Here is a 25,742-nt window from a genome sequence, read left to right as displayed (position 1 = left end):
CTCAGTGTTTTTTCAGGGCTTGCTATGGGTTTGGAGAATGAAAGTTCTGAGCGTCTACGACTACTGATGACTGATTGACTGCTTGACTGCTGATGAAGCTGATGGAGGGGCGCAAAAAATATCAGCATGAAGGAGCTAGGGTAGAGAAAGAATCATATTTAAAAGGGGAGCAAAGCGATGATAGGCTGAAAATGAGGGAGGAACGCTGTTCCATTGGTAAAATGAGCACTGCTGAGACAGCTGATTATTACCCAGCCGAAAACTGACAGCAGAACCGGAAAGAGTGAGTGAATCACTTTAGTGTTCTTGACTGAACATGCGCTAGAGCTTCATTTGAATGGTAACAGGTTTTCATATAGTAGAAAGCATCGCAAAATGTTTCTAAAACTTACACAGTTTCTTGATCATGTAATGTTTATTATGACATGTGTGCTGATGCCCTCTTGGCCAGGACCCCCCTTGCGAAAGAGATCATGACATCAACGGGCCAAATTCTGGTAAAGGCTAAATAAAAAAGCCAATGTATGTATGTTCAAGTGTTAAGTTTAGCCTCTATGTGTATGTAAATGCAAAAGTACAGTATATGCAAGCAAAGTGTTTATTTATAAGCATTTTTTTAAGTAAGTGCAAGAAATGTATGTATGCATACATGTGCATAGCAAAAGTATTTATGTGTGTGAAAACAAATTAGGCTACTCCTTTATTGCCTAAATGGCTTTTCATATGTTCAGGTTCACTGAGTACGTATATGAGCTTTCGTGGTGTAAAAAGCATCTACTTGTGTCCACAAGGTGGCAGTATAGTCTGGTTTTCTCCTTTATACTTCTCATTGTTGTCTTTCTCTTTAGAGTAAGTATATTTAAACAGGGAAAGAGAGTGAGAGAAAACAAGAAAGAAAGCTAGAGAGACTTAGATAATCAGGTAAGTGTTGCAAAGACTCTTAGACATCCAGGGTCTGATGATCTCTGTGGTGCACAACCTTGTCATCAAGAGAAAGGAACAGCAGCAGTGGGGGTTGGTGGAGCTCCTCTCATCCATGTGCATGCTGTGACTGAGCCAGTGATGATGAGAGGGTCCCGACAACTCTCATGCTCACTCAGCTCCACTTTAGTTACAGTCACTTCTTTCCTTTGGAATATCGCTTTTTTGATGAAGATACCTGAGGAGGATTGAAAGAAGACCTGCATGAAGGATTAACTGATTTTCTCCCACCAAAGTTGGTTTGATTCATCATCTCATCCTATATTAGAGCATTTTCTACTGGAATAATGCATTCCTGCTGCAGAGGTTCCTGGTTTTCAGTGGTATTTGGTGCTGTGCTGGTTGTTCTTGCTGCTGGTAATGCTGGACCAAATCTAGACAGTAGGCAGGCTGGGTCTTCCTCATGCTTCGGAGGCTTTGATCTCTACTTTGTTTTGGACAAGTGAGTTACCTGACACACACTGCCTAACATATATAAATGGGGAAGATAAGGAGGGTCTTTGTTAAAAAGTTAATATGCATGCATGCGTTTTATGGATTCTCCTGTCTGCTACAATATTATCACAATGTTCTCATCATACAGTGTACGTCATCATCACAGTGTGATGATGACATCACAGTGTGATCATGTGTGACTTACTGTGTATTTCAGCTTTACATCCTCTGATGGTCATAATTATTGGTAGGGTTTCCCCCATCCATTAGTCAGCTACAATCGGCTGAAGTAGACTACACTGCTGTGCTCTTCCTCATTAACATAAATGATGCCATATAAGTGGACTTTATCCAAAATTGCTTCCAGGTAAATTCATAATTGATCAGCAAACAGGAGAAGGTACCAGGATGTTTGACAACCCTGCAAGGTCATGTGGAGACACAGATTTGGATTTGGAAAAAAAGTTTCCATGTTTGTCTAACCTGGTTCTCATTAATCTCTGTTTCCTGTCATACATGCAACATGGGCATATCATTTAACTACAACTTTGACCCATAACTTATCAGTCACATTAATGTAATTATTGCTTACTTTTCTTTGCATTGCTGCAGTTGTCAGAAGTATAGAAACCAGAATGATCTCATTATGGTCATGTGTTGTTAAAAGTCCAGCTATGACACATGAACAATGTTTACATAGGTTGTAAGCACTTTAAAATGTAGCTGAATATGCACACATAGCTCTTCTGGCACTGACAATGAACTTAGCCAGGCTGTTTCCTTTGGACAGTAACAGAGTACTAGCTTATGACATTTTTGTTCTGCTTTCCTGACTTTAAACAGCTTGTTTTCTTACCAAGTGTTTTCCAACTAGGTCAACACAATAACCATCATTCAACTCATTTTTCTCATTCTGATGATGGGATTAGTGGAGCACAATGTGTAACTCTTCCCCCACAGTTGGTGATGGATTTTCCAGTTGTCCTACAGTAAATGTGGGTGCCAACTTCAGCCTTGCTGCTCTGTCTCTGAGGGAAAATAAGCAAATTGTGTAGAGGGTATTTGTACTAACACAGATTGATATTACATGTGTGCCCTGGCAACTATTTGCCATCCGACTTAAATTCAATTCTTTAAAACTTAAAGAAAATATATAGTTTTTTCTTTAGGTGTGATCTAAGCTCTATCTGTTGCCTTCCAGTTTTGATGTCCTCCACCTGCGCTCTCTGGAATCTCACAGTTTGATTTCTATCCCTCTCTGTGCACTGCCTTCTCTCCATTACCTCCAGATGTTTCTATGTTTCAGCCTGTTGGCCGGCTGTTTGTGGTGGGACTCTTGTCATGGTAACACTGGCAAAATAGGTACTTGGAGAAATGTCGAGGGAGGCTCAGAGTAAAAACAAAGTTTAGATAAAAAATATTTTGATAATCATCAAAAATGATACATTCAATCTCCCATAGTTATTTATCAACCTGATACATCTATTTATCTAAAGATAATTACAGAATAAGATTAGCTGGCTTCTCAACTCCTTGTGTGTGGATGATCCAAACCAATAAAATCCTTAAATTAAAATCAAAAGCACCAGATTATTTTCAATTTGATTAGCCCAGATGGGAGGGGAAAGAAAGAGAAAGAGCTGGTTGTAACCAAAGAGCAGCTGGAAAACTTCATGTAGAAAAATCGTAACTTTGAAAACATGTATTTAAAATAATTGCTGGCGTAATAAAATATGAAAAAGTGTAATCTTAAGAGTAAATCAGTTGTACCTACCAAAGGATCTTCTCCTGAAAAATGACTCTGGAGGCTCTTTTCAATTTTGAAAAATTAGTTTCTCCTTAGAAGTTTATTCCATTAATGGATCACTAACGTACTGGGCACAGGCTCTGGTCAACATGTGGGTCAGTAAACCACTGGTGAGTTATGATGATTGTAGTTATTTTGTCCATCTCTGTAGTTGTTTTCGGAGACTGACAACAAAACGACTACAAAGAGAGGCTCAACACCTACAAAGAGATTTAAAATGACAACATGCTGAGGCACAAACTACTACAGACATACAGGATCAAATGAAGCTTTGTGTTATGCCATGCAGGACCCCAAAGTCATACACCCCAGCTGTAATCAGCGGGCAGCCTGCTGATTGAATCCTTGCCTCTAATCACTCACAAACCAATCACAGCTAATTCTCACAAGGCGCTCCATTTTATCACAACTTCCTTCTCACTAATCCTTCCAACTCCAATGTTGCTCACAGTCTTCTGCTGCTGGCAGAGCTTTGCCTCCTCCTGTCTAGCCTAAAGGCCTTTGGCCTGCCCTTGTATGGGGGTGGGCTCAAATTGCTGCCAGTGCCATGTGAGCACTGTGTGCATGCGTGTGAATATATAAAGTACTGTTGGGGAGTTAAGCATTTTGCAATGCAGCCTCTGCCGTCAGTGTGACATGTAGGGTGAGAGCGCTTGAGTGGTCAGAAGATTAGAAAAGTGCCACACAAGTCAGAGTCATATTGTGTTGTGTCATATTGCACAGATGAGAAGTCCCATGCAGTCGATCTATCACAATGGTTAAAAATAAATCCTTACATTAATTTGTTTCTTTATTTCTCTCGTCAGATCTGGGAGTGTGCAGAATCACTGGACTGAAATCTACCGCTTTGTTGAACATCTAGCTCATAAATTCTTAAGGTAAAAAACGTCAAGTGACTGCAAAAAGATGTAACTTGAAATTGCTGTCCTTATCTAACAGATAATAATTCATTCTTTCCCTTTCTTTAGTCCACAGTTGCGAATGTCCTTCATTGTGTTTTCCACTGAGGGAAGGATCTTAATGAGCCTGACAGAGGACAGGTGGGTGCAGATCCCCTCAAAAATGACTTTTAATCCTTTGTTTTCTATCATGCAGCTATAGGAAATGAGTGTAATACCAGATTTTGACAAAGGTCACAGAAAGTTAAGATTTCTCTGCTTTTTATGACCAAGATGAGGTTTCAGTTGGATCCTTTTCTCCCTGTGATTCGTCTGATCCGTCCTCTTTCTGGACAAATACCTCACTTCGTGCTTTTTGATACATTGTTGGCAGCTTACATATCATAAATTTTCTCTACAGAGTTTCTAAAAGGCCACAAAATATGTTTACTGCATCACTGCTTCCTTGTATCTTATTCTACAAAGGGCTAGTTTCCTATCTATCCCCATAACAGTTTTGCAAATACTGTTTCTGTTCACTCATCTGTTACACATTGCTGGTATTATCTGCAAATTCTGTCCTTATGGAAAGTGTTATTCTTTTACCACGCCTTGCTGTGTCTGGCCTTAGTCAAGAGTATGTTCATAAATGAATTTGACAAAACAAACATTTTAGAAAAAAGGAGGTTGTTATCAATCTGGATTACCTCTGTAATTGTATATCTTCTCAGGGAACGCATTCGTAAAGGTCTAGAGGAGCTGCAGGTTGTTCAACCTGGAGGAGACACCTTCATGCACGAGGGCATCCTGAGGGTGAGCAGCCTCTGCATGTCAAAGTCCTCATTAGCATCTTACTTTGCTGGGTCCAATCACAAAGCTGTCTAAAGAGCTAAATGGATGTTGTGTTGAAGAACAGATGAGTTTCTTAATTGACTGCATGCTACAAGATTGATCATCTACTGTTTCAAACCAGTCCTTCATTTTCATCTCAGGCCAGTGAGCAGATTTACTATGGAAACACTGAAGGTCAGTATTACTTTGCTTTGCTTCAGATTACAATTAATCACACTAAATAGATTAGTTAGTAGATTCTACAAAAACAATACAATGCACGTTTTTTTTTGTTTGTTTTTTTTTTGCAAATGAGAAATATCTCTTATTGGTCATTTTTCTCTGAGATGGAAGTCAGGATGGGAAGCTCAAATTGGGTTATAATGCCATATCAGAGCATTACAACATTGTAATTGATGTGTAGATCGAATAATTATGACATATCAATTATCTTCATCAAGGATTACCCAGCAAATTTAAGTGCCATGAATTTGGTCATATTTTAGGAACAAATAACATATTGGACGACCTATTAGCTGCGGTCAGATTACAGAAAACGTTAACATCCAGCCAGTTATTACATAACCATTAGCAAGGGTCAGTCTATAAGCTAACATTTGGGTATTTAAACATTGAACAAGAGAAAACGCTTTAATTCCTCAATGTAAACTTGGAAAACATAAAAACTAATTGTTGCAACCTCATTACTGTCGTCTCAATGTAGTCTTTGTTGTCAATAATTTAGTTTTATTTGAAATATGACTACATTTACCTCCAGTTTTTCAAAATCAATTTTCTCGTCTGTTTATCTATGGAAAGGTTAGATAAGGATTGTCAGGTATAACCTGCATTTTTATGACTTACAACCTATACTGAAGTCATTTAGTAATGCTATTAGAACAGAATTTGGAGTAGCAGAAATAGCAGCAAAAGTGACCAAGTTCTTCCTTTTTGCAGGTTATCGCACTGCAAGCGTGATTATAGCGCTCACAGATGGAGAGCTGCACGAGGATCTCTTCTACTATGCAGAGAGAGAGGTGAGAGTTAAAAGAGAAGTTCAATGGGTCACAAATTATGTCCATGTGGAACATAAGTCAACACATTATAGAACTGATCAAACGCTAGCCTGCCTAGACACCTCCACTTTGATCCTCCTCCTTTATTGTCAGGAAGAAATTGGGTCACAGCGTACTGAAGCCCAGTGGTGCTCCTCGCATATGTACTGAGATCATGATTTATTTTACCATTCTTAAACGACAGGTGAATGTGTGCAAATGCAAGAAGCTTCAATCAGCTTTCTGTGCACTGTGCCAGAAGGGTAAAGCTCTCAGTCGCTGGAAATGTTGCTCTTGACAGTTGTGGGAGGTCTGAGGTTGTCATTCAACACAGAGGCATTACTTAATAAAAACAAAATATCTCTCTTGAGTGATCTGTTTGGCATTCATGTATCTGTGTGATGTTACTGTTACCAATGTTTAATATGTTAATCAACTGGAACATGGTATTTCTCAGCTTCTTGTAAGCTCCAGTCAGATGCTAGGCAAACACATGCTATTTGTGACTATGTTTTGAATGATATGAAATGCAGATATTAGTTTAATTTAGTTGCTGAGCTTCTACCTGTTTTTATAAATCTTTACCTACCTTACAGGCCAATCGCTCCCGAAGTTTGGGTGCCTCCGTTTACTGCGTGGGAGTGAAGGATTTCAATGAGACACAGGTGTGTGTCTGTTTGCTTTTACTGTTAAAGTCTGATGATGTTTAAACTACACAGAGAAAATAGGATTGTGTTTTTGAAGCTTCTCAAAAAAGGATTTGTTAAACACTGAAACCATTGTTTTTAGGTTATGACAAAGTAAGCTCTGATTAAAAAAAATCTCCTGAGCTTGAACATAAACTGTCTTCAACAAAATAATTATTTTCTCCGCAGCTAGCAAATATTGCTGACAGTAAAGATCACGTCTTCCCTGTCAACGATGGATTCGAGGCTTTGCAAGGCGTCATAGACTCAGTAAGTGTTTCAGTTCTGCCGAAAATCCTTTTCAAAAAGCACCCATGAGTAAAATACTATTATTTAGTAAAAAAAATACAAACATACCATACTCAAAGTATAGCCTCACTCTATCAGAAACATTCCCAATTGTTTTAGAGGTCAAGATGATGTCATGTTACTAAAATAGTTCATGTATTTGCTTTAGTCACCTCTACTTCAATCTACAAATACACTGAAAAAACAGCTACAGGACAAAATAGACTTAAAGCATGATAAGTAATTTTGTCCATGACGCCCGACTCAGCCAAAGGAATTGTCTGAAAACATACAACTGTGACTTTCCTGCTTTAGATCATTATGACTGATGTCTTTCAAAAACATTAGCAAAATGTTTTTTTTTTTATATTTATAGACCCACATGTTGATGATAACTTAGTGTTTGTTTTTGACACGTTAGAAATAGTTTGAAGTAAAGCTGCTGCCTTCACAAGGGTACAAGTTCGTGAGCAGAGTTAAAGGTGTCCATCTTCTGGAACAGATTAGTGGCAACCTGAAAGTTGTCATTTCTTATTTAGCGAAGCACCATGAGTGAGTGTTCTTCATCTTTAGGATAACCATGTTCCTGTTGAGCAACTGGTATATCCATCTGCAGAACAGAAATAAGAACAAACGGAAACTTCATTCCAGCAGACCCCCGTGACAAATGTTAACCAGTCTTTCAGTTTAAAAAGTAGGCTATAGATAATCACAATCTGAGAGAGAGAAACACTGTACTCCAGCCAGCCCCAAAATAGAATCTTAATATAGTAATAATAAAGGATATTTTTAAAAGCCCACTTGTTGCTTTGTTAAAAAAATGCTTCAACATTTGACATCTTTTAGTTGACTGCTGAATAGACAAAGCTGTGATTGATGAGCTCTGTATTACCTTTCTCCTGGTCTCCTCAGATCCTGAAGAAGTCGTGTATTGAGATCCTGGCTGCTGAGCCCTCTAGTATTTGTGCAGGAGGTAGGATGAGCAACCTCTTGTTAATATTCTTCAGACATCTCAATAACGTTTTATTTATTTAACTTTAATATAACCAATTTGGTCCCATTGAGATTAAGAACACACAAAGTTACAGAAAGAGACACAAAGTGAAGTACAATTAAAAAAAACTTAAAATTCACATTAAAACTGAATTTTCTATGAGTAAAATCTGAGAGTCAGTAGGTGAAGCAGTTGAGTTAAAATCAGCTTGCCGGCCTTTAATTTTAGATCTAAGAACATTTAAGGACTCCATCTATAACCGAAATCAAGCAGCAAGATGATTACAATTTCAATCATTCAATTAAACCTTTTTAGGCCTAGAAAAATTGTTAACATTTATAATAATAATGACTGACTAAAAAATGCAAAATTAAAACAATGGATATACTAAGTAAAACAATTTGCACTTAGGGGAAGAGGTTTGAGATAACTGTCTTCAAATGACTTTGAAATAAATGAATGCTAATCTTGAGATCTTAATATTACTACATGTAGTTGCACAAATAAAAACAAATACTCCTAATTATTACTTTTGCTGCTTCCAATCATTAGCATTGGGAGATGCTGCTAGATCTGGGAAGAAAACTTGTTTTCCAGAGGAAATAGTTTTCAATAACCTGAGTCCTGATACCGTACTATGGTCTGTGAGTTTTTGGATTGTTCATTAATTGCATATGAGAAGTTAGGGTTCTTCTAGTAGAAGTGGAATGTAAAAGATTAATAGCCTGATAAGCTATCTCATTACTGGGAGTGCATGGACAAGGTTTGCAAAACCCAGTGAGGAAGATGTCAGATAAAGATGTTGAAATAAAGTAGGAGAAAACATTTGTCTCATTCATTTTTCTAACTCTTCTTCACTTATTAAACTGGGGGTGAATGAGGGAGTTGGTAGTGTGCTGGAAAGTTCTGTTATCAATGCAAAAGAAAAGATCTTGAGTCAATCAATGTCTTTGTTTGGTTTAATTCTTCTTGCAAGTAGAAGGAGCACAGCTTCAGAGTGTCAAGACAGTCTGAAGGAAAGCTCAACGTAATCACAATATGCTTGGTTTTTATACACATGCGTCACATTCCTATAAAAGGATTGTCGATACATGTACAGTCAGAAATATCAAAGATATGTTGTCATACATTTCAACACGTTGTACAAAAGACTGGGTGTCTTTGATTTTGCTATTTGTGAGAATCCTTCATCCATGCAGTATAAACTAAACAAGAATATTACTTATTAATTATTTTTTTGTGTTTCTCATACGAGCTGTGAGAAAAACGTGTCCTTGATAGTAAACTGAACTTGTCCATTGGGGGGAAGGGGGGGACTCCTTTCGCTCACCAGACAGGGCACCATGAAGGGCAACTCACCTATGGCTCTGCATCCCATGCCCTCTATCTCTCTCTGCAGACTTTTCTCTGCTTTTCTATTTTCTCGAGCGGGTTCTTTGCTGTTCTTTATCTTGTGTAATGTTGGCACGAGGAATAGTTGTGTTTTGGTTATGGGGACACGAGGGGGCCATGTGGTAGGGTAGGTAGTACTAGCATAGTCATTACCTGGTGCTAGCATGAACAAGCCTGGGTTTGTTAATGGTTGCAATGCTGTTTTGGCTGTGAAGGCCACGTTGTAAAGTAGGTAAGAAATAGAAGTTCTGCATATTGGACACTGAAAACTAGAATAATTGTAATGAGAGTTTTGTTCACTGTGCGTTTATGCTTTCATCAGGCACAAATATCTTGTCCGAGCTTTAGGATGTTAAGTATTTAGTATTCTGGAAAGACCAACAATACAGTTTGAGGACTCAAGAGCAAGTTGAAAATTCAAGAAAAAAAACAGTACAGAATTAATCCACATTAAAATGTTAACATCAGTAATTGAAGACACAACATTATGAGTTCTATAAAAATAGGGGGCCTAGAAGTGACCCTTGTGGAACACCTATTCAAAGAGGATTTTTCGAAGCTTTATGTGAATTCAATTTACAAACAGTCAAGAAATACTTGCATGCATTCATCTGAAATCAGACAGGGCTCAAAATAAATAATACATAATTTAAACCTGTTGTTATTTACTTTCAGTTGTAAGAGTACCAATAATATAATCATTCCATAATCTAACTTTTTTCCTTAAATATGAGATCTATCAGTATCTATATATAAAACTGCTGATGATAGAACACATCCATTAACCACTAACAAGGCTTGCACGTCAGACAAAAAGAAATTACATGACACAATATGTCACTGTGACTTATAGGTACATGTTTTTTTGATAATGTTGAACTAATATTTGATTTTCTGTGTTTGTAAAGAACTTTGAAGACAAAGAAAGTGAGAGGAATTCATTCTGCAACATACAGTATATGAATGAGATGTTGTTTTGGTTCAATTAAACCCAGGGAGGTCAAGTCTTCAGTTGAATGTCTAAATCATTTTCTGTTACTTTCGACTTAGAGATTGTAAGAGGAAAAAGCTGTTTGAAAAAATAGGTATTGAATTTAATATCATTTTTTGTATAAAAGTATTATGTTTAAATAAGAAAAAGTAATAAGGAATCAAAGTGAAGTCCAAAATAAAACCCAAAAGCCATCACATGCTATAATGAAAACTTGACTTGTACCCCAACTGTCATAATAAAAATAAGAAAAACTACCAAAGAAGGCCCATGAGAGTGAACTATCATGTCACACTAACATAGGCCACAGAACCATCTCCTTTTTAAGATTAAATCTTAAAGATTTCATTCAGGTTTCATTTCAATAATTGTAACAAAGTGTTATTGTTGCATGTGTTGAATAATACTGTATATCCTTCCTTCTGCCCACAAAATTGCTCTCCCTGAAGTCATTTGAGTTGCACTTTAATATATTTTATTTCTTGTGTGTATTCTTTTCATCTCGCTCAGAGTCCTTCCAAGTAGTGGTTAGAGGAAATGGGTTCCTCCACGCCCGCAACGTTGATAAGGTTCTGTGCAGCTTCCGCATCAACGACACACACACAAAGAGTGAGTGAAACATTATTGAACTTCTTCTCAATTTCAGTGCCTCACTGCAATACCTGTATTGAGTACACATTGACTCATAACTGATTAAAATACAGGCAGATAATGTAAATAAATGAGTGTATTGTAAAATTCCTCGTAAAGCTTAACTTTCCAAAAGTCAAACACTAGGTCAGCTGCACAGCTTAAGTCATCTGTGATCAAACGAGCTGCCGTACTGAGGTTACTTGTATCAAGGCAACACATTGAGTGATTTTACAGCCTTTAAAGAAGCCAAAAACGAGTATACACTCAAGGCAGCAGAAGGAAGGCTTTGAGGATACAGCCAGTTTCCTTATGTTTTTTTACTAGTAGCTTATTGTAACAGTTATAAACCACTTCCTACCAGGCGTGCCACAGTGATGGAGGAGGTGTTGATCTAATTACAAGGCAAGGTATTCATGAGCACTGAGACATAAACAAAATGTCTGCTCCTCTGAGGGAGTTTATTGTATTTACCCAAGTTAGTCCCACGTTGCATGTTTACCAACTTTTCTGCTTTCTCACATCGGTACAGTATGCATGATAGCACACAGTTTGATCTTATTAGCAATCCAGAAATAGAGTTTCCTACAGTCAATTTTGTTTACTTTGATGATGCCATCAAGCTTCAGCACATACAACTTACTCTTTAAATAAAAGTCCATAAAAAGTATTTTAAAAAGTGTTTACGTGTTGTCGAAATGAATCAGAATACAGTAAAACCTCCCTGCAGGCACATTGCAGACATGGAAACAATTAGAGTAAAAATGATCTCCTTGCGTCAATCCTATAATGCTCATTAACTCCTCCTCCAGATTCACTAACTCTCTGGAAGTTTACACGCAATTCTCTGGAAATGATTTACTTCACATCAGGGGTTAACTGTAAATAAAAATAATAAGGCCAACGTTGGCTCCCCTGGAGAGGACTATGTGGAAAATGAAAAACAAATTTATCTTCTCTCTAACATGTCTTTACTTACCCTCAATGACTCCTCCTCTCCAGTCCTGTTTTCCTCACAAATATTGTAAAAAGGCTCAAAGGAAAAGCAGCAGTATGGAAGTGCATGTGTTGAACAGATGAATCATTGTTTGGCTTTGTGTTTCCAGGAAAAAAAAGTAGCAGCAAAAACAGGCAACTCCTTGTGTCGATCAGTGTTTAGATTCCCTGACTACCTGAAATGCATCCTGTACACTCCAAGGTCCATTTATCTATACAATGGAGAACTAGGCCTGTGTTAAAGAAACATAATCTAAGTTTCTGACATAACACAAGACTAAAAAAGTAAATAATTAAGTGGTAACTTTAATGTATGGTCAACTGTGTTAGTTTGAAAGGTTGTAGCAGAAAAGCAGCCCCCCTCCTTTGCTTAAACAAGGAACATGGACATATGGTGAAGTTTACTTCAGTGTCTTTAGAAGCCTATCATTTCTACTGAGTTAATAGCCTTGGTGCAAATAATGTGTACACATTATGAAGACATTTTACAGAATCATAATGTCCCAAAAGAAACTTACGTTTTCACATATTGTCTAATGAGTATAAATGAAAACGATTTAAGGTAATCTATCAGAATGAAAACAACAGTCATTACGTCTTTATTCTTGTAGAATTAAAAATTTAATCTGGTAAATTTACAATTTTAATCATAATTTACAACATTACTCCTGTAAATCATTAACTTTTTTCTTGTACAACTTATCTCTTGTCATGTCTTTTTACAACTAATCTCGTAATATACACTAAGAACTTTAATCTACAAATCTCAGATTTCACAAAGTACTTAACCAACAAATATTATGAAAGTTATTTTCTTCTCCTTTTGAGGACAGACATGAGTAGTTTTAAATTTAATAAATCGGTTTCGTCACAATGTTGCTATTTCGGCAAACATAACTCCTATTATTTGCAGTTAAAAAAAAAGAAAATATATTTACTTTTTCAAGTTTGTAGTGTAACTGATCAACTGTTTCAGACTCAAGAGAAACAAATGAAGCGCTACACCTACAAATGAAAAGATTTACGTAAACACAGTACAGTAAAAGAAGTCTTAGCTGGAAGTCATTTAACATTAACAGATGGCTCCACCAGAATTATTGAGAAATTGGCCTCAACTTTTAGAGGCATTCTGCGTCAGACGTTGATAGACATGGACCGCAGATGGTCTCTGAGATTTTGGTCAACATCATGTCATTGATTTAGGATGTTGGGGCAATTTGGTAACTCGGGTTTCCTCACCCCCCCACCCCCCCAGCTCTTTACCAGACTCTGATGTAGTTTGTCATTCAGCACCTTGGAGACCTTTTTGTCATGCACCACTACTTTAGTTTGAGGCCATTCTTAGTGCAAGGTGGATCTTCAGATGAACTCTGTGCTGGACCATATCTGGGCCAGTTTATATTGGCGCAGAGCTTTCCTGGCAGCACTGGTCCCCCATTCCCCTTTCCTCTCATGCTTGCATGGTGTTTCTAGAGAAGATCAGCCACGACTTGTATTGCTGCTTGTGTTGATTCCCTCAGTCTTGGGGTATGTACTCCTCCTGCCAATAAACACACAAAATTGGGCGACGATGCTAGTTGGAGCTGCTTTACTGAAAGACAGCTGGATATGGAGGAGATCTGGTTTAGCCTAAAAAACAAAAGCAGTGGTGAAATAGTTCTAATCAGTGTTTCTGAAAGGAGATAGAAATGTCTCGACACAGTAGACAACAAAGCAGTTGTTTTTAAGGGGCAGTCCCATCAGACAGTTTGTTAATCAAGTTACAGTAAAAGAAGTGACATAATTTAACTTCTTTTTAAATCAGTGTGGTTGTACTTATCTTCCACACTTCTCACAGTTACAATGAAGTTCTGGTGTAAGTCAGGCAATCTGACTAATCTTAAAGTAACCAGGCCTAATGTTGTCGTTGTCTGCAGTATTTCAATTTAGAACCTGAAAAAAACACGCCGCACACGTATGTTTAAACAATATTGTGTATTTCCCGGTCCACAACGGTCACCTTGTAAAAGGTCTACATCGAGTTAATATTCATGATGATCATTTTTTAATATTCTACAGTGGGGGAAAAAAAGTATTTAGTCAGCCACCAACCGTGCAAGTTCCTCCACTTAAAATGATGACAGAGGTCTGTAATTTTCATCATAGGTACACTTCAACTGTGAGAGACAGAAATACTTGTTTTCCACCATATTTTACAAATAAATTCGTTAAAAATCCTGTGATTTCCTGGATTTTTTTTTCCACATTCTGTCTCTCACAGTTGAAGTGTACGGTACCTATGATGAAAATTACAGACCTCAGTCATCATTTTAATTGGAAGAACTTGCACAATCAGTGGCTGACAAAATATTTTTTCTCCCCACTGTATCTAATTGTCTTCAGTATTGTGCCCATGTCTTTTGCACCTTCATCTATAACTTCAATTTCGCAATTCAATTTTAAAAGTAGCTAATTTTATCGTACGGTATCTTATCTTGTCTTATCGTATCATACGTTACGGTGCAGGACAGTTGAGTATTTTGTGGTGTTGTGTTGTCTCTGTCTCGTCGTATCTTTTTAGTCAAGATTTGGTGGTAATACTCTCAAATGAAATAGATAAGATTGTTTCGACTGGGCACCATTGTAATGTTTGCTTCTCATAAACTCTCCTTCAATAGTGGTAAAGCCTTTGATTGTGGAAGACACCTATCTTCTCTGCCCAGCGCCAGTGCTTCAAGATGAGGGAATGTAAGTCCTGCATGCATTTGAAGAAATCTGAAGTTTGATATAACCCCATCCACTCTGATTTTGTAACACACCACATGAAAAATTACCATGCAATTTTTTCCTTTCTTTTCAGGGCAGCAAACCTTTATGTCAGTATGAACGAAGGACTCAGTTTCATCTCCAGTTCGGTCACTATTACCACTGTGGGCTGTGTGAGTGCAATATAGTGTACATGTGATAATTTCAGACTGTCTTCTTTCAGTCAAAAGTTTATTTAAATGATAAAAGAGAAAAATGGCTCACACAATCAAGAGATAAAAAATAAATTTGCCTCTTTTCCTCTTTGCATGAATAATAAAGTCTAGAGAAGTGGTTTACATCTCCATTTTCAGACAATCTTAGTTGACGTGTCTGTCTCTGTTCCAGTCTGATGGGACCATCCTGGCCATTGCTCTGCTCATCCTCATGCTGCTCTTGGTCTTGGCTCTCCTCTGGTGGTTCTGGCCTCTCTGCTGCACTGTGGTGAGTTCCTCTAAAACACTAATGAAATCAAAACATACCCAAATGCTGCTTCACAGAAAATGTCTGTTTCGATTCTTTCTTAACTTAATGCAGCTTTAAATACTTTTAGAATGCAGTCGTTTGCTTTTTAACAATAAGACAGAGAGATATGGGTTTTGCAGGTCTGTTTTATTACTCATTAACCCAAACAATATTCTTCCTGCAGAGGAGGTCAGGGTCTAAGAGTCAATAATAATATTTTTTTGCATCTCTGCAGTATATCTGTCCACAATCAGAAGAGGTCAAGGTTGTTGGGTTAGAGTGTGTTGAAGTAATTATGGTGCCTCTGTAATAATTGCCTTTCCAAGAGGTCACAGAAGGTGACCTCTGAGTCTCACTGGCCAACACTTCCAGGATAGATTAACTGATAGACCTCCACTGGTAAGACTTAGCAAACTCTTCCATCAGTCATTAGGGCTGAATTTCCAGTGAGTGGTCAGGAAACAAAAACACAAATGGGCTGTGGTAGGTTAAGAGTTTGAAAAGGAAGATAACTCACCATCAAAAAGAAGCTAAATCTTTGCAATCTGCGGTGCATACATGTTAGTGGCAGTATTTAGACAGTGGTCAAACCACCAGCATGAACATGTGTCATCAAAGTTTCATGATAGCAGCCACTAATTCATAAAATCTGTCCATCTACTCCCAAATGAAGAGTGTCTCTTTTACATTCAACATCAATGTTTCCAGTGCTGGAAACAAGAGTGTTTGAAATTGCCAGAGAGAGAGAGAGAGAGAGAGAGAGAGAGAGAGAGAGAGAGAGAGATGTCAGCTTTTACAACATGGCTGTTTCTACTTTATTCTTTTCTGTTCTCTTCCATTCAGTTGCAAACTGGAGTCTATGAAACAAGTCTGTTTATGAAAGCGATGCTAGGTTACCATGGGGGATTGTTTGAGGTCCAGCATTTTGTGATGCTCAAGGAAAAATGAACAAATTGAATTAGAATCACTTAATTTGCCAAGTGCATTTCATGAAGAAAAACTACAGGAAAAAAATCCCTGACAGTTCAGGTGGTGACATACAGAAACAGGTCAAAGGAGAGGCTAAAGCAAAGTATCAAATGTGCAACCACAACATGTAGTAGCTACACAACCTGCTCTGAAATTTGAGCTATAGAGCAGTCACCAGATAACTTGACAAATACTAGTAGAGAATATAATAATATGCAATGGGGTTGCATAGCTACATAGATACAAAGAGTGAGAGCAAACAATACATTTATGAGCCCAGCACTCCTCCCTTTCCCTAATCAACAACGTCAGGCCAAAAAATCTGGCGAGCAGATTTCTAGGTCAGTGCATCGATTGCTCTGGTAAAGAGACTTTGAGGAGAAAAAACATTTCCTCTTCCTCTGTCTGTTGCTGTTGTTTCATCGTGTTTCACACAAAGTAAATATTACTGCGACGTGTAGAACTTGTGATAATTTTTTTTGAGATGCTTGTTTGTGATTTTTGTTGTTTCCTCACTTCCTTCTCTTCGCCTGCAATCTTTTCAGATCATCCATGAGCCGCCACCACCGCCTGTGGACGAGAGTTCGGTACGAGCTGCACCGTACACACTGATCTATTTCTAATGTCTCCAAATGAAGAAGCCCATTATTTAAGACTGAGACAGCTGGCAGTGTTTAGGTTGTGTAATTTTTCTGATTATTCTGACATTGTAAACCTTAAATGGCCATGCAGAGTCACACACTCGCTGTCTGGCAATAATCTATGATCCCTCGTTAAGTAATTCCATAAATATGATGCGGGTTAACGCCCTCTTAGAAAAACAATGAAATCTTGGTTTTTTTTACCTTAACCACTATGAATTAAACGTTTCTTTTCTTTAATTTGTATTTTTTAAATCACTTGTAAGTGTTATAAGGTTAATGCAAAATAATAAACTCACATAATAATATTTTATATAAATGAGATAAACATTTTTTGAGATAAGAGATAAAACATCTTTGGACAGGGAAGCACATTAGGCTGCATCATTTTCACCTGTTAAAAAAGAATCTTGAGTTGAACTGGAAAATGTTTTCCAAAACCAGACTTCACCTCAAAGGCAAATTCCAGGTAGATAATGAGTCAGAGGTGCTGTATTAGAGAGTTGACACTGCACAGGTTTGGCCAGGGGGCTTTGTCATTTCCTCTGCTCTAACATCACAGAGGGGACATAAATTAAGGTGGGGTTTGTTGCGGGAGGCCAGACACAGAGGCATTTAATTTAGATTTTCCTAGTGACCAATGAAAGGACTGGTTACTATTTGGGTGTTATTTGACATGTATGCATTTGTGAACATATTCAAAGACTATTTTGCAACGGGATGTGCCTTTTAAAAATAAATGTACAACAATAACACCAACTTAGTTTCTCTCTCCGACAGGATGATGAAGACTTTGAATCCCCTAAGAAGAAATGGCCGACTGTAGATGCCTCGTACTACGGAGGGAGAGGAGTTGGAGGAATAAAAAGGATGGAGGTGAGACCATGTAAATCTCAACCCTCAAGGATAAAGGGCTTAAAAGCATCCCAGAGATACTCTTGACCATCTATTCCTCATCAGCCAGGGATGCATACATAATGGTAGCATAAAGAACCATTATGAACGCTTATCTCCCCATTGTAGGTCCGCTGGGGTGAAAAAGGCTCCACAGAAGAAGGAGCAAAGCTGGAAAAGGCCAAAAACGCCAAAGTGAAGATGCCTGAGCAGGAGTTTGATCCGCCCCCCATGAGGGTTCTCAACAATGGCATGCACAAACCCCTGGGGCCCCGCAAGTGGTATTCACCCATCAAGGTAAACAATGACAACAGGAGGAGGAAACTGTCTAGGGGATGTGTCTGGTTTGCAGAAAGTCTCATTGTTGACTAAACTGATAAACACAGGAATAATATATTTCAACTGAGGGACATACAAAAGAAGATATGGGGGAGGATTTGTTTGATAGTTGCACAACAAATCTTTGAGCTCAGTTTACGTAATGTAATTAATGCAAGCACTCATGGTTGTTCAAAAACGCTTCTGGAAATGCTTAAAAAAAGCTGTTTACATGTGTTGTACATGCAGTAAACATCTTCCACAAATCCCTCAATATTAATCTGACTGAGGACATGTAAGTTATAAGTCTAAGTGAAAAAAGCATGAGGTGATAAGGTAATCACGCTGAGGTGACTACTGGCACATAGTCACTTCCTCTTGGGCCAGCACGGGGTTAAAGGAGTTGTTCTGAAGCCTTCAGTCAGCAGAGAAGGGGGAGGGGGGGGGGGCTGTTAATCGAAACCAGATCCCTTTAGTACTGACCTACAGGGAGCAGGGATGCACAGCCAGCAGTTTTGTGAAGAAAAACAGCTGCATTTCCTGCTCTTATCTGAAAAATATTTTCTGAAAACTGATAAGTGCGGTAACAATGAACTCAAATAATTGCAGTTTGTTGCAGTGAAATAGTTGCAGGAATTTCATTAAAATCATTTCAAGTACTTGTGCATTGAAGATACTATAAACCTGTTAAAACGTATGTCTTCTGTTTCCACAGAGCAAACTGGATGCATTGTGGGTACTTTTAAGAAAAGGTTATGACCGTGTGTCAGTAATGAGACCTCATCCTGGTGACAAGGTAAGAATAACTAAAAAATCTGCATGGATAGGCATAACATATGACTGTAAAGCAGCCTGACGTAAAGCCTTGGCTCTGCTTTTGCTTCTTGGCCACCATTCATCTGTATCTGAAAATGCTGAGAAAACTGACCAGCTGTGAGCAATGAAGTGTGAACAGAGAGGCTCATGGGAAAAGTTGTAGTGAGTAAGGATTTTGTCTGCACCGTCTGGCTGCAGTATGCTGCAATGTAAAGACGTCTGGAGAAGTCGTTATGAAAAGGCAAATGTATTCCTCAAAGGCCAGCTGCAGTGGGGGGAAAACTATGTGATGACCTCTACTGTTGGCAGCTAATACAGAGTCTGAGACTGTGGGATCTCCAAGTGTTGAAGAAAACAAATTTGAGGGGACTCCGTATGTAATACTTCCATCATCCATAAGAACATAAAGGCTTATGTTGCACTGTTCACTGAGTAATGATTGCTGATTAATGCCAGCAGCCACTACATTTACAGTTAAAAACTTTTTTATCTTCTTGCTGAAAAAAATGAAATCTCAGCAGCAATGTTTGTCCAATTTATCCAATTTTTTAAAAGAAAAGTTTCATCACATAATGACATATTTTTGACTAAGAATTAGACTTTGTTCAAGTTTTTGCTGCGCCCCTCGGCCTTCTTTATGTCACGATCGAACAGGCAGGAAACAGGGAGGAGGACCCAATTGCAGAGAACCAAAATTTATTAACAAAAAGGCAAAACAAAAACTTACGCCAAAAAAACCAAAATCCAAAAACCACCAGGCGAAAACACAGGGAGCAGGGAGAAGCGAGAAGCAGCAACCAACGACATACAAGGGACAAGACACTGACAAAGACAATGAACCAACAAGAAACAGAGGCAAACACAGAGACTAAATAGACAAGGGGTAATCAGACGCAGGTGAGACTAACGAGACAGGTGAGGAACATCAGGGTAATCAGAAAGGCGGGAAACACAAGGAACAAAGGACACAAGACCAGAACACTGAAGACAACTACAAAGTAAAACCCAACACTGACACCACCACCAAAACCAGATCTACAAAATAAAACAGGAAACACTAAAGACTAGACTTAAAACACAAGACAGGAAATAAACTAACAGGCAACATAGAAGAACACAAGGATACAGGGAAACATACTAAGGACTAAAGTAAAACACACTAGGAACATACATACACAGAACACGAGAAATAATGAAAACTAAAACAGGATCAAAAACAGAACAAAACCAAACCATGACACTTTAAGCCTCATTTCTAGCTTCATAAATGACAGCTTCATTTGTTAACCTATAAAAAAATAGTATGTCTGCTCTCAAACACAGCCTTTTGTTTACTGACTGAGGACTGGCTGGTTAAGTTCATTAACCTGAATAAGATACCACACAGCTGTTTTGACTCTGTAGTCCTAAATAAATTTATAGCTGCTCAAAAGCTGCCGATTCAGCCTACAGGTACACAGACGGAGAAAGAGAAACAGAAGCTCAGGACTCAGGGTGACAATGTTCACTTAAAACTTAAGCTGATGGTGTAGAGGTATCTGTAAAATGATATAACAATAAATTCATAGACGTTTTTCTGTCTACAGCCACTGAATGGTATGTACAGTATTTCAGTAATTTCAGAAAAAGCAGGAAGCTGACTTCTTTAAATAGTCAATTAAAAGTTGTTTTATGGACCAGTTTACAACATATCCGAACAGTCAATTTAAATTATAGCCAGAGTACACAAACAAAATACACACCTTGCATAGAGTACCATACGTAAATGGCTGCACCTGTAATGAGTAAATGATTTTTTTAAGAAAGAAGAAGTCCAAAGTTTAGCCTATAATTCAGTCTATAATACAGCTGCAGCATTAAATTTCCATTAGAAGATTGTGTTTAAATCTGATGCAAAGACAATCATATTTCATAACCAGTCATTTTATAAATGATCATATCCAACAAAGCAAAAACGGTTTGTTATTCTTCTAACATTTTTTACATTTATGTAATTTAAAAAAAATAATTAAAATGTCTACTTAAACAGTTCTGGTTATCTTATTGTCTAGTTATTCTCAGTATTAATCATTTTTTAAACTGTCAACCAAACAACAATGCCACCTTGTCTTACTTCAGGGCAACTTTGATGCAGTTTTGAAAATGGGCTAATGCACTGAGAGTCAAGCAATATGCACAGTTTATGTAGGTCACCTTGGACTCATAGGAAATATCAGCCACAAGTTATAGCAAACACACTGCACCCTAATTAGAAGTGTACATGGTAGCCCTCCACACATAAAACTCTTCATTAGTGCGTGCAAAAATGATTTTCAGTAAACAAGATTGTTCTGGTTACAATTAGGAGCCTCTTGTCAAAGCCTTGCTTTTATAACTTCCCCTAAATGAATCCTTTTAAGGGAAGTGGGAGGGGGGGAGGATACTTGTTTATGCTGCTGCCTGCCAGACAGAAATGCTAGTCAGGTTCTTGTTGTCATAAACTCTCTGTCTCTGTTAATGGTAGTTAAACAGGAAAATTAACTACAAAGAACATCACAGCAAATTAAAGTCATTATTATGAAACATCTCACACATAGGCCTACTGTAGATTTTGTTGCATTGTCTTCAGTGTCAACTAATATTTAGGTTGGCTGAGATTTTACAAAACAATGGAAGTGTCCGAGAGACAATAAAATATAGTATTCACTGTCTCTATTACAATGAGGGATAACAAGTTGACCTTAGTTTTTCTTACTTGTTTGTGTAAGACATGCAACATTTTCCAGGATTTGTGTCAGAGGTCATCTCGCCCCTCTGGTAGATAAGAAGCACAGAGCAGCACTGTCATCCCATATCACTGAACCTCCCTGATTCCCTCGGTGCAGCTGGTCCCCGGGCCGGGGTGTAGCTTTTTCTGTCTTTTATGACTTTATCTTGGTTTGAATTGGGGGAGAGTGACGGCAGCTTATTTTGTCTATGCTAAGCACAGAAAAACTTATCTCAACTAATGCTGTGATTAAGATTGAAGACACAAGCATGGCGAGTGTTTGGAGCATGGGACCAGTACTTTTACAAGGGAGAGTTGCTTTAGCATCTGTGATTTCAAACAAGCAAAAAGAAACTTGTGGGAAATAAAGATTTGCGAAAATATCCTCTTGCAAGTATGTTAGCCTATACAAGGTCCAAGACTAACATGATGTTAAACAGCATGATGAGAAACAAACTTAGCACAACTACAAAGATGACAAATGATATGTTCTTCAGAACTTTACTGAACATTTCTTAACTTATTTTTTCATATTTCATATCCAATTTAGACAATGTCTGGTGTTAGATAAACATGGTTTTATAATACTGCTAACATGTGAAGCTAAAACTGACAAAGCACTATCAATTATCTGAGAAAAATCTGAGAGCATTATTTTATAAATTTAATAAACCATAGCTTATTCTGCAGCTAGCTAAAAAGCTACTGCACGGTGTGTTTAGCTAGCAGGATGTTTTCTACCATTTTCTTTCTGTCTGTAGGCTTATACATGACAGGCACATACAGTATGTGACTGTTTGAATATTGACTGTTAATCTTATTATAATTGGAAGTAAAACAGGTGTTTTTACATCAAAGCATTTCTGCTAACAAGCTCAAAACATAACTTGCTGAATGTTGGTGTAAATATACTGGACAAATGCATAACCTGCTTTTATGACGGCTGAATTTGCTCAACAAAATAAACCAACCTGAGGCTTTTGAATTGGATCATGAAATGAAGTAATTATTTTAGAAACTATACAAGTGTTTTCCATAAGGCATAGCCAGTCACAGTAGTCACTGCTCTGGACAAAGAAGTCCCACATGGACATGCAAATCTCTTCAAATACTCAAAGTAGAATTGGAAATATGAAAAGGGAAAAATAGGAAATGTTTTATTTTCTTTCAGCACTGTGAGTTCCTCTAAAATCTGCTGTTATTTTTAATCTTCAGGGTAGGTGCATGAACTTTTCCCGCTCAAAGTCTCCCTCTCCTCACTACCCACACTACAACCCCCATCCATCTCCCATCTACAAGCCTCCACCTCCACCTCAGGTCAGCCTTCCACCAACCCCCAACAGTCCCTCATCATCTCCATCGTACTCTTTCTCAACCTTGGCACCGCTTCCTCCAACACCTCCACCCAGCTCCTCCAGTCCCTCGCCTCCCATCACACCTCCACCGTACACCCCACCTCCTAACCGGGCTCTCCCTCTGACCAACCTGCACATACCTGCCCCACCAATGTTTCCCCCTAGTCCTCCACCTTCTGGCTCCCCGACTGGTTCCCTGCCTCCTCCTCCACAGGGACCGCCTCCAGTTCGAGCCCCTCCACCTGATCGCCCACCGCCTCGCCCGGGTCTGTAGAGCTCAAGCTGTAGACGGAGAGAGTTTAAAGGATTTTTGAAAACTGAGAGGCCCAGCAACAATCAACACATGAGCTTTATTGATTGTACCTGCAAGCGAGCACGAGTGTGTTGTTTAATGACGGTGGTTTTCCTGCCTTGTGAAGTGGTGCAGTGAGGACTTGTTTTCAGCTATATGTCTACAGTGACTTTTGTACACATTTAGCCCAACAGTGCAATTGCTCTAATGCTTGAAATACAGACATTCCCTACAGATGAGGTCATGGAGAACAGCTGAAAAACACTCACCTCCGTGATCCTCAGGGCTGCTTCGGGCCCTGTTGTCCCCTCAAAGACTACACAAGTTTGGATCAATCCTGACCCAGCAAAAGACAAACAGCTTTTATTCTATACAGGCCCTTGATGAGGAGTACAGTTATGTTGAAACAACTTTGACATTTAAATCTGTTTCTGTTTTTTGTGTGATCCATTTGTATCTTTCCTGATAAAAGATAAGACTCATGTTGCAAATGTTCCACACACGCAGCAGAAAAATCTTCAATCCCTGTTTCTGAATTTGTTGTACTTTTAAATGTTGAGCAACTGCATGCAATAATACTTTTGTTGATGTTTTTTGTATTTTTTAGAAATATTATTCATTTCCACCTTGTTTTATAAAACAGAAATAGGATTTCTTTTTGTACTTCATATTGTTAAGCACCACATTTTCAGAGTTTTGATATTGTTTAGGTTGGAAAAATAATCATTGCTGATAAATATAACAGTAAGGGAAATGAAACAGCCAGTGGTTGGAATAACAGGGTAACTCAAGATACAATACGATACCTTTTATATCATGATAGGGCTATTCTGCGATAATTTATTCATTTCAACACAATAATATAAAATCCCATTACAATATATGATTGACATAAGAATACATAATGTCCATGAAGAAAGGATAAAGTGCAGGTTTAATGTATTTATTCACTACAATTAGTTTTTTCACCTTTTATGCTCCATCTATTTAATTCTTTTTTACAGCTGCCAAGATTGTCTTTTTCTGTCTTCTTCTTTTCTTTTAACCTGCTACCAACTTCTTGTTTTTTGATCATCGAGTTGTGATGGAGTCAAATGACCTGTTAATGCGCTGTATTTTTTCATTTGAATATATGAATATTTGGCACCATCAAGTCGATAATCGTATCACGACAGTCAGGTTAACAATACATTTTAATAATATTATGTCCCGCACTAGAAACACAATTTAGCTAAAATATAACAGGCCTATTTTTGTGCACTTCACAGTGGAAAAAATGTGTCACAGTCAGGGAAACATTTTGCACATTGTCTTGCTTATCAAACCAAAGACTAACTATCATTTTTATGCAACTGTGTGTGTGTGTGTGTGTGTCTGTGTGTGTGTGTGTGTGTGTCTGTGTGTTAAAAAAGTGACTATGCAATATGTGTTTTTGACAGCCAGCCCCACAGCAGCCTGACCTGAGTTAATATGCCAGTTCTTTCATCTTAAACAGACATACTTGGTTTTTTCACAAGGTAAATATGAAATGGAGGAGTCACAAAATATGTTTGTAACTTTCCACCAAGACAGAATGTAGACACCTATGTTTTTTCATTCTTAATAAAGTAAACTTGGACTCTGTCTGTCTAAACATTTTTTTATTACAAGCACTGTCCTGTGATGCTGTGAGATTTACTCTATGATAGCATTAAACCAAACAGGTACTCTTGAGTTTTTGTCACAGCCTTATAAAACATCAATTGGTTTTTTTGGTTTTTTTTTATGTTGCTCTCCACCTGCCACTTACTATACACTATGTTTAGATATAACAATATTCTGCAGGATTCTCATTACATGCAGTTTTCTTATTCCATAACTTTATTTGACAGCCAGTCGGACCACTGACTTTCCTGAAAGTACAGAGGACCTCACTAACCTCCTCTGATGGAAAAAAGTAATGCTGAGGATGGCTAACTAACTCCACATGTTCATATCTTACATTATGTCACATGCACAAATGGAGTGAGCTATCTTGGAAAGTATTAAGCACCATTCAATCCTCAAGATATGTGGACAGGCTGCAGAAAAGGCTCTCTGGTGTTAATGATTTGTGACATCATTTGGGGGCAGTGGACAAGACATAGTGGAAGAAGGAGCTGAAGACAGTCTCAAAGAGAGCGACTTTGATTAAGATCTGACATTTTATTTTGTCATTTAAAGTTGATCCATATGCGAACACATTTTCGATTGGGCAGCTTTCAGTGGATTTTTCATGTCAAACAAACTCAGTGCAATATGTCATTTGTCAGGAGGCTACTGCCAGTTTGTGTTTCCACTCAGTCTAAACCGTTACAGCACAGCTGTCTAACATATGCATATATAAACATTACATCACAAATCTATATCAGTGACACAGAATGGCCCATATGGGGATATTCAGCAACAGAAGACGCAACAGTTATGCAGCCTGCTATCTATAGTACTTTCAAGTAATTTTTGGTTAGACTCAGTTTGAA

General features: G+C 38.0%; 1 protein-coding gene across 1 annotated transcript; it reads left to right on the top strand.

The window, feature by feature from the left end:
• The first annotated feature begins 894 nt into the window (after window positions 1-894).
• On the top strand, window positions 895-24,867 carry antxr1a (ANTXR cell adhesion molecule 1a). The gene is made up of 18 exons (XM_079350356.1): window positions 895-1,423; window positions 4,030-4,101; window positions 4,192-4,263; window positions 4,833-4,914; window positions 5,094-5,127; window positions 5,890-5,969; window positions 6,584-6,652; window positions 6,863-6,943; window positions 7,874-7,934; window positions 10,849-10,947; window positions 14,622-14,691; window positions 14,804-14,882; window positions 15,097-15,192; window positions 16,728-16,769; window positions 17,604-17,699; window positions 17,847-18,014; window positions 18,751-18,831; window positions 22,813-24,867. Exons 1-18 carry the CDS (start codon window positions 1,269-1,271, stop codon window positions 23,224-23,226), a joined length of 1,851 nt encoding a protein of 616 aa, XP_079206482.1. The 5' UTR covers window positions 895-1,268; the 3' UTR covers window positions 23,227-24,867.
• The last annotated feature ends 875 nt before the right edge of the window (window positions 24,868-25,742 follow it).

The sequence above is a fragment of the Symphodus melops genome (genome assembly GCF_947650265.1).
Source record: "Symphodus melops genome assembly, chromosome: 1".
Lineage (NCBI taxonomy): Eukaryota > Metazoa > Chordata > Actinopteri > Labriformes > Labridae > Symphodus > Symphodus melops.
This window is presented reverse-complemented; position numbering and strand designations above follow the sequence as displayed.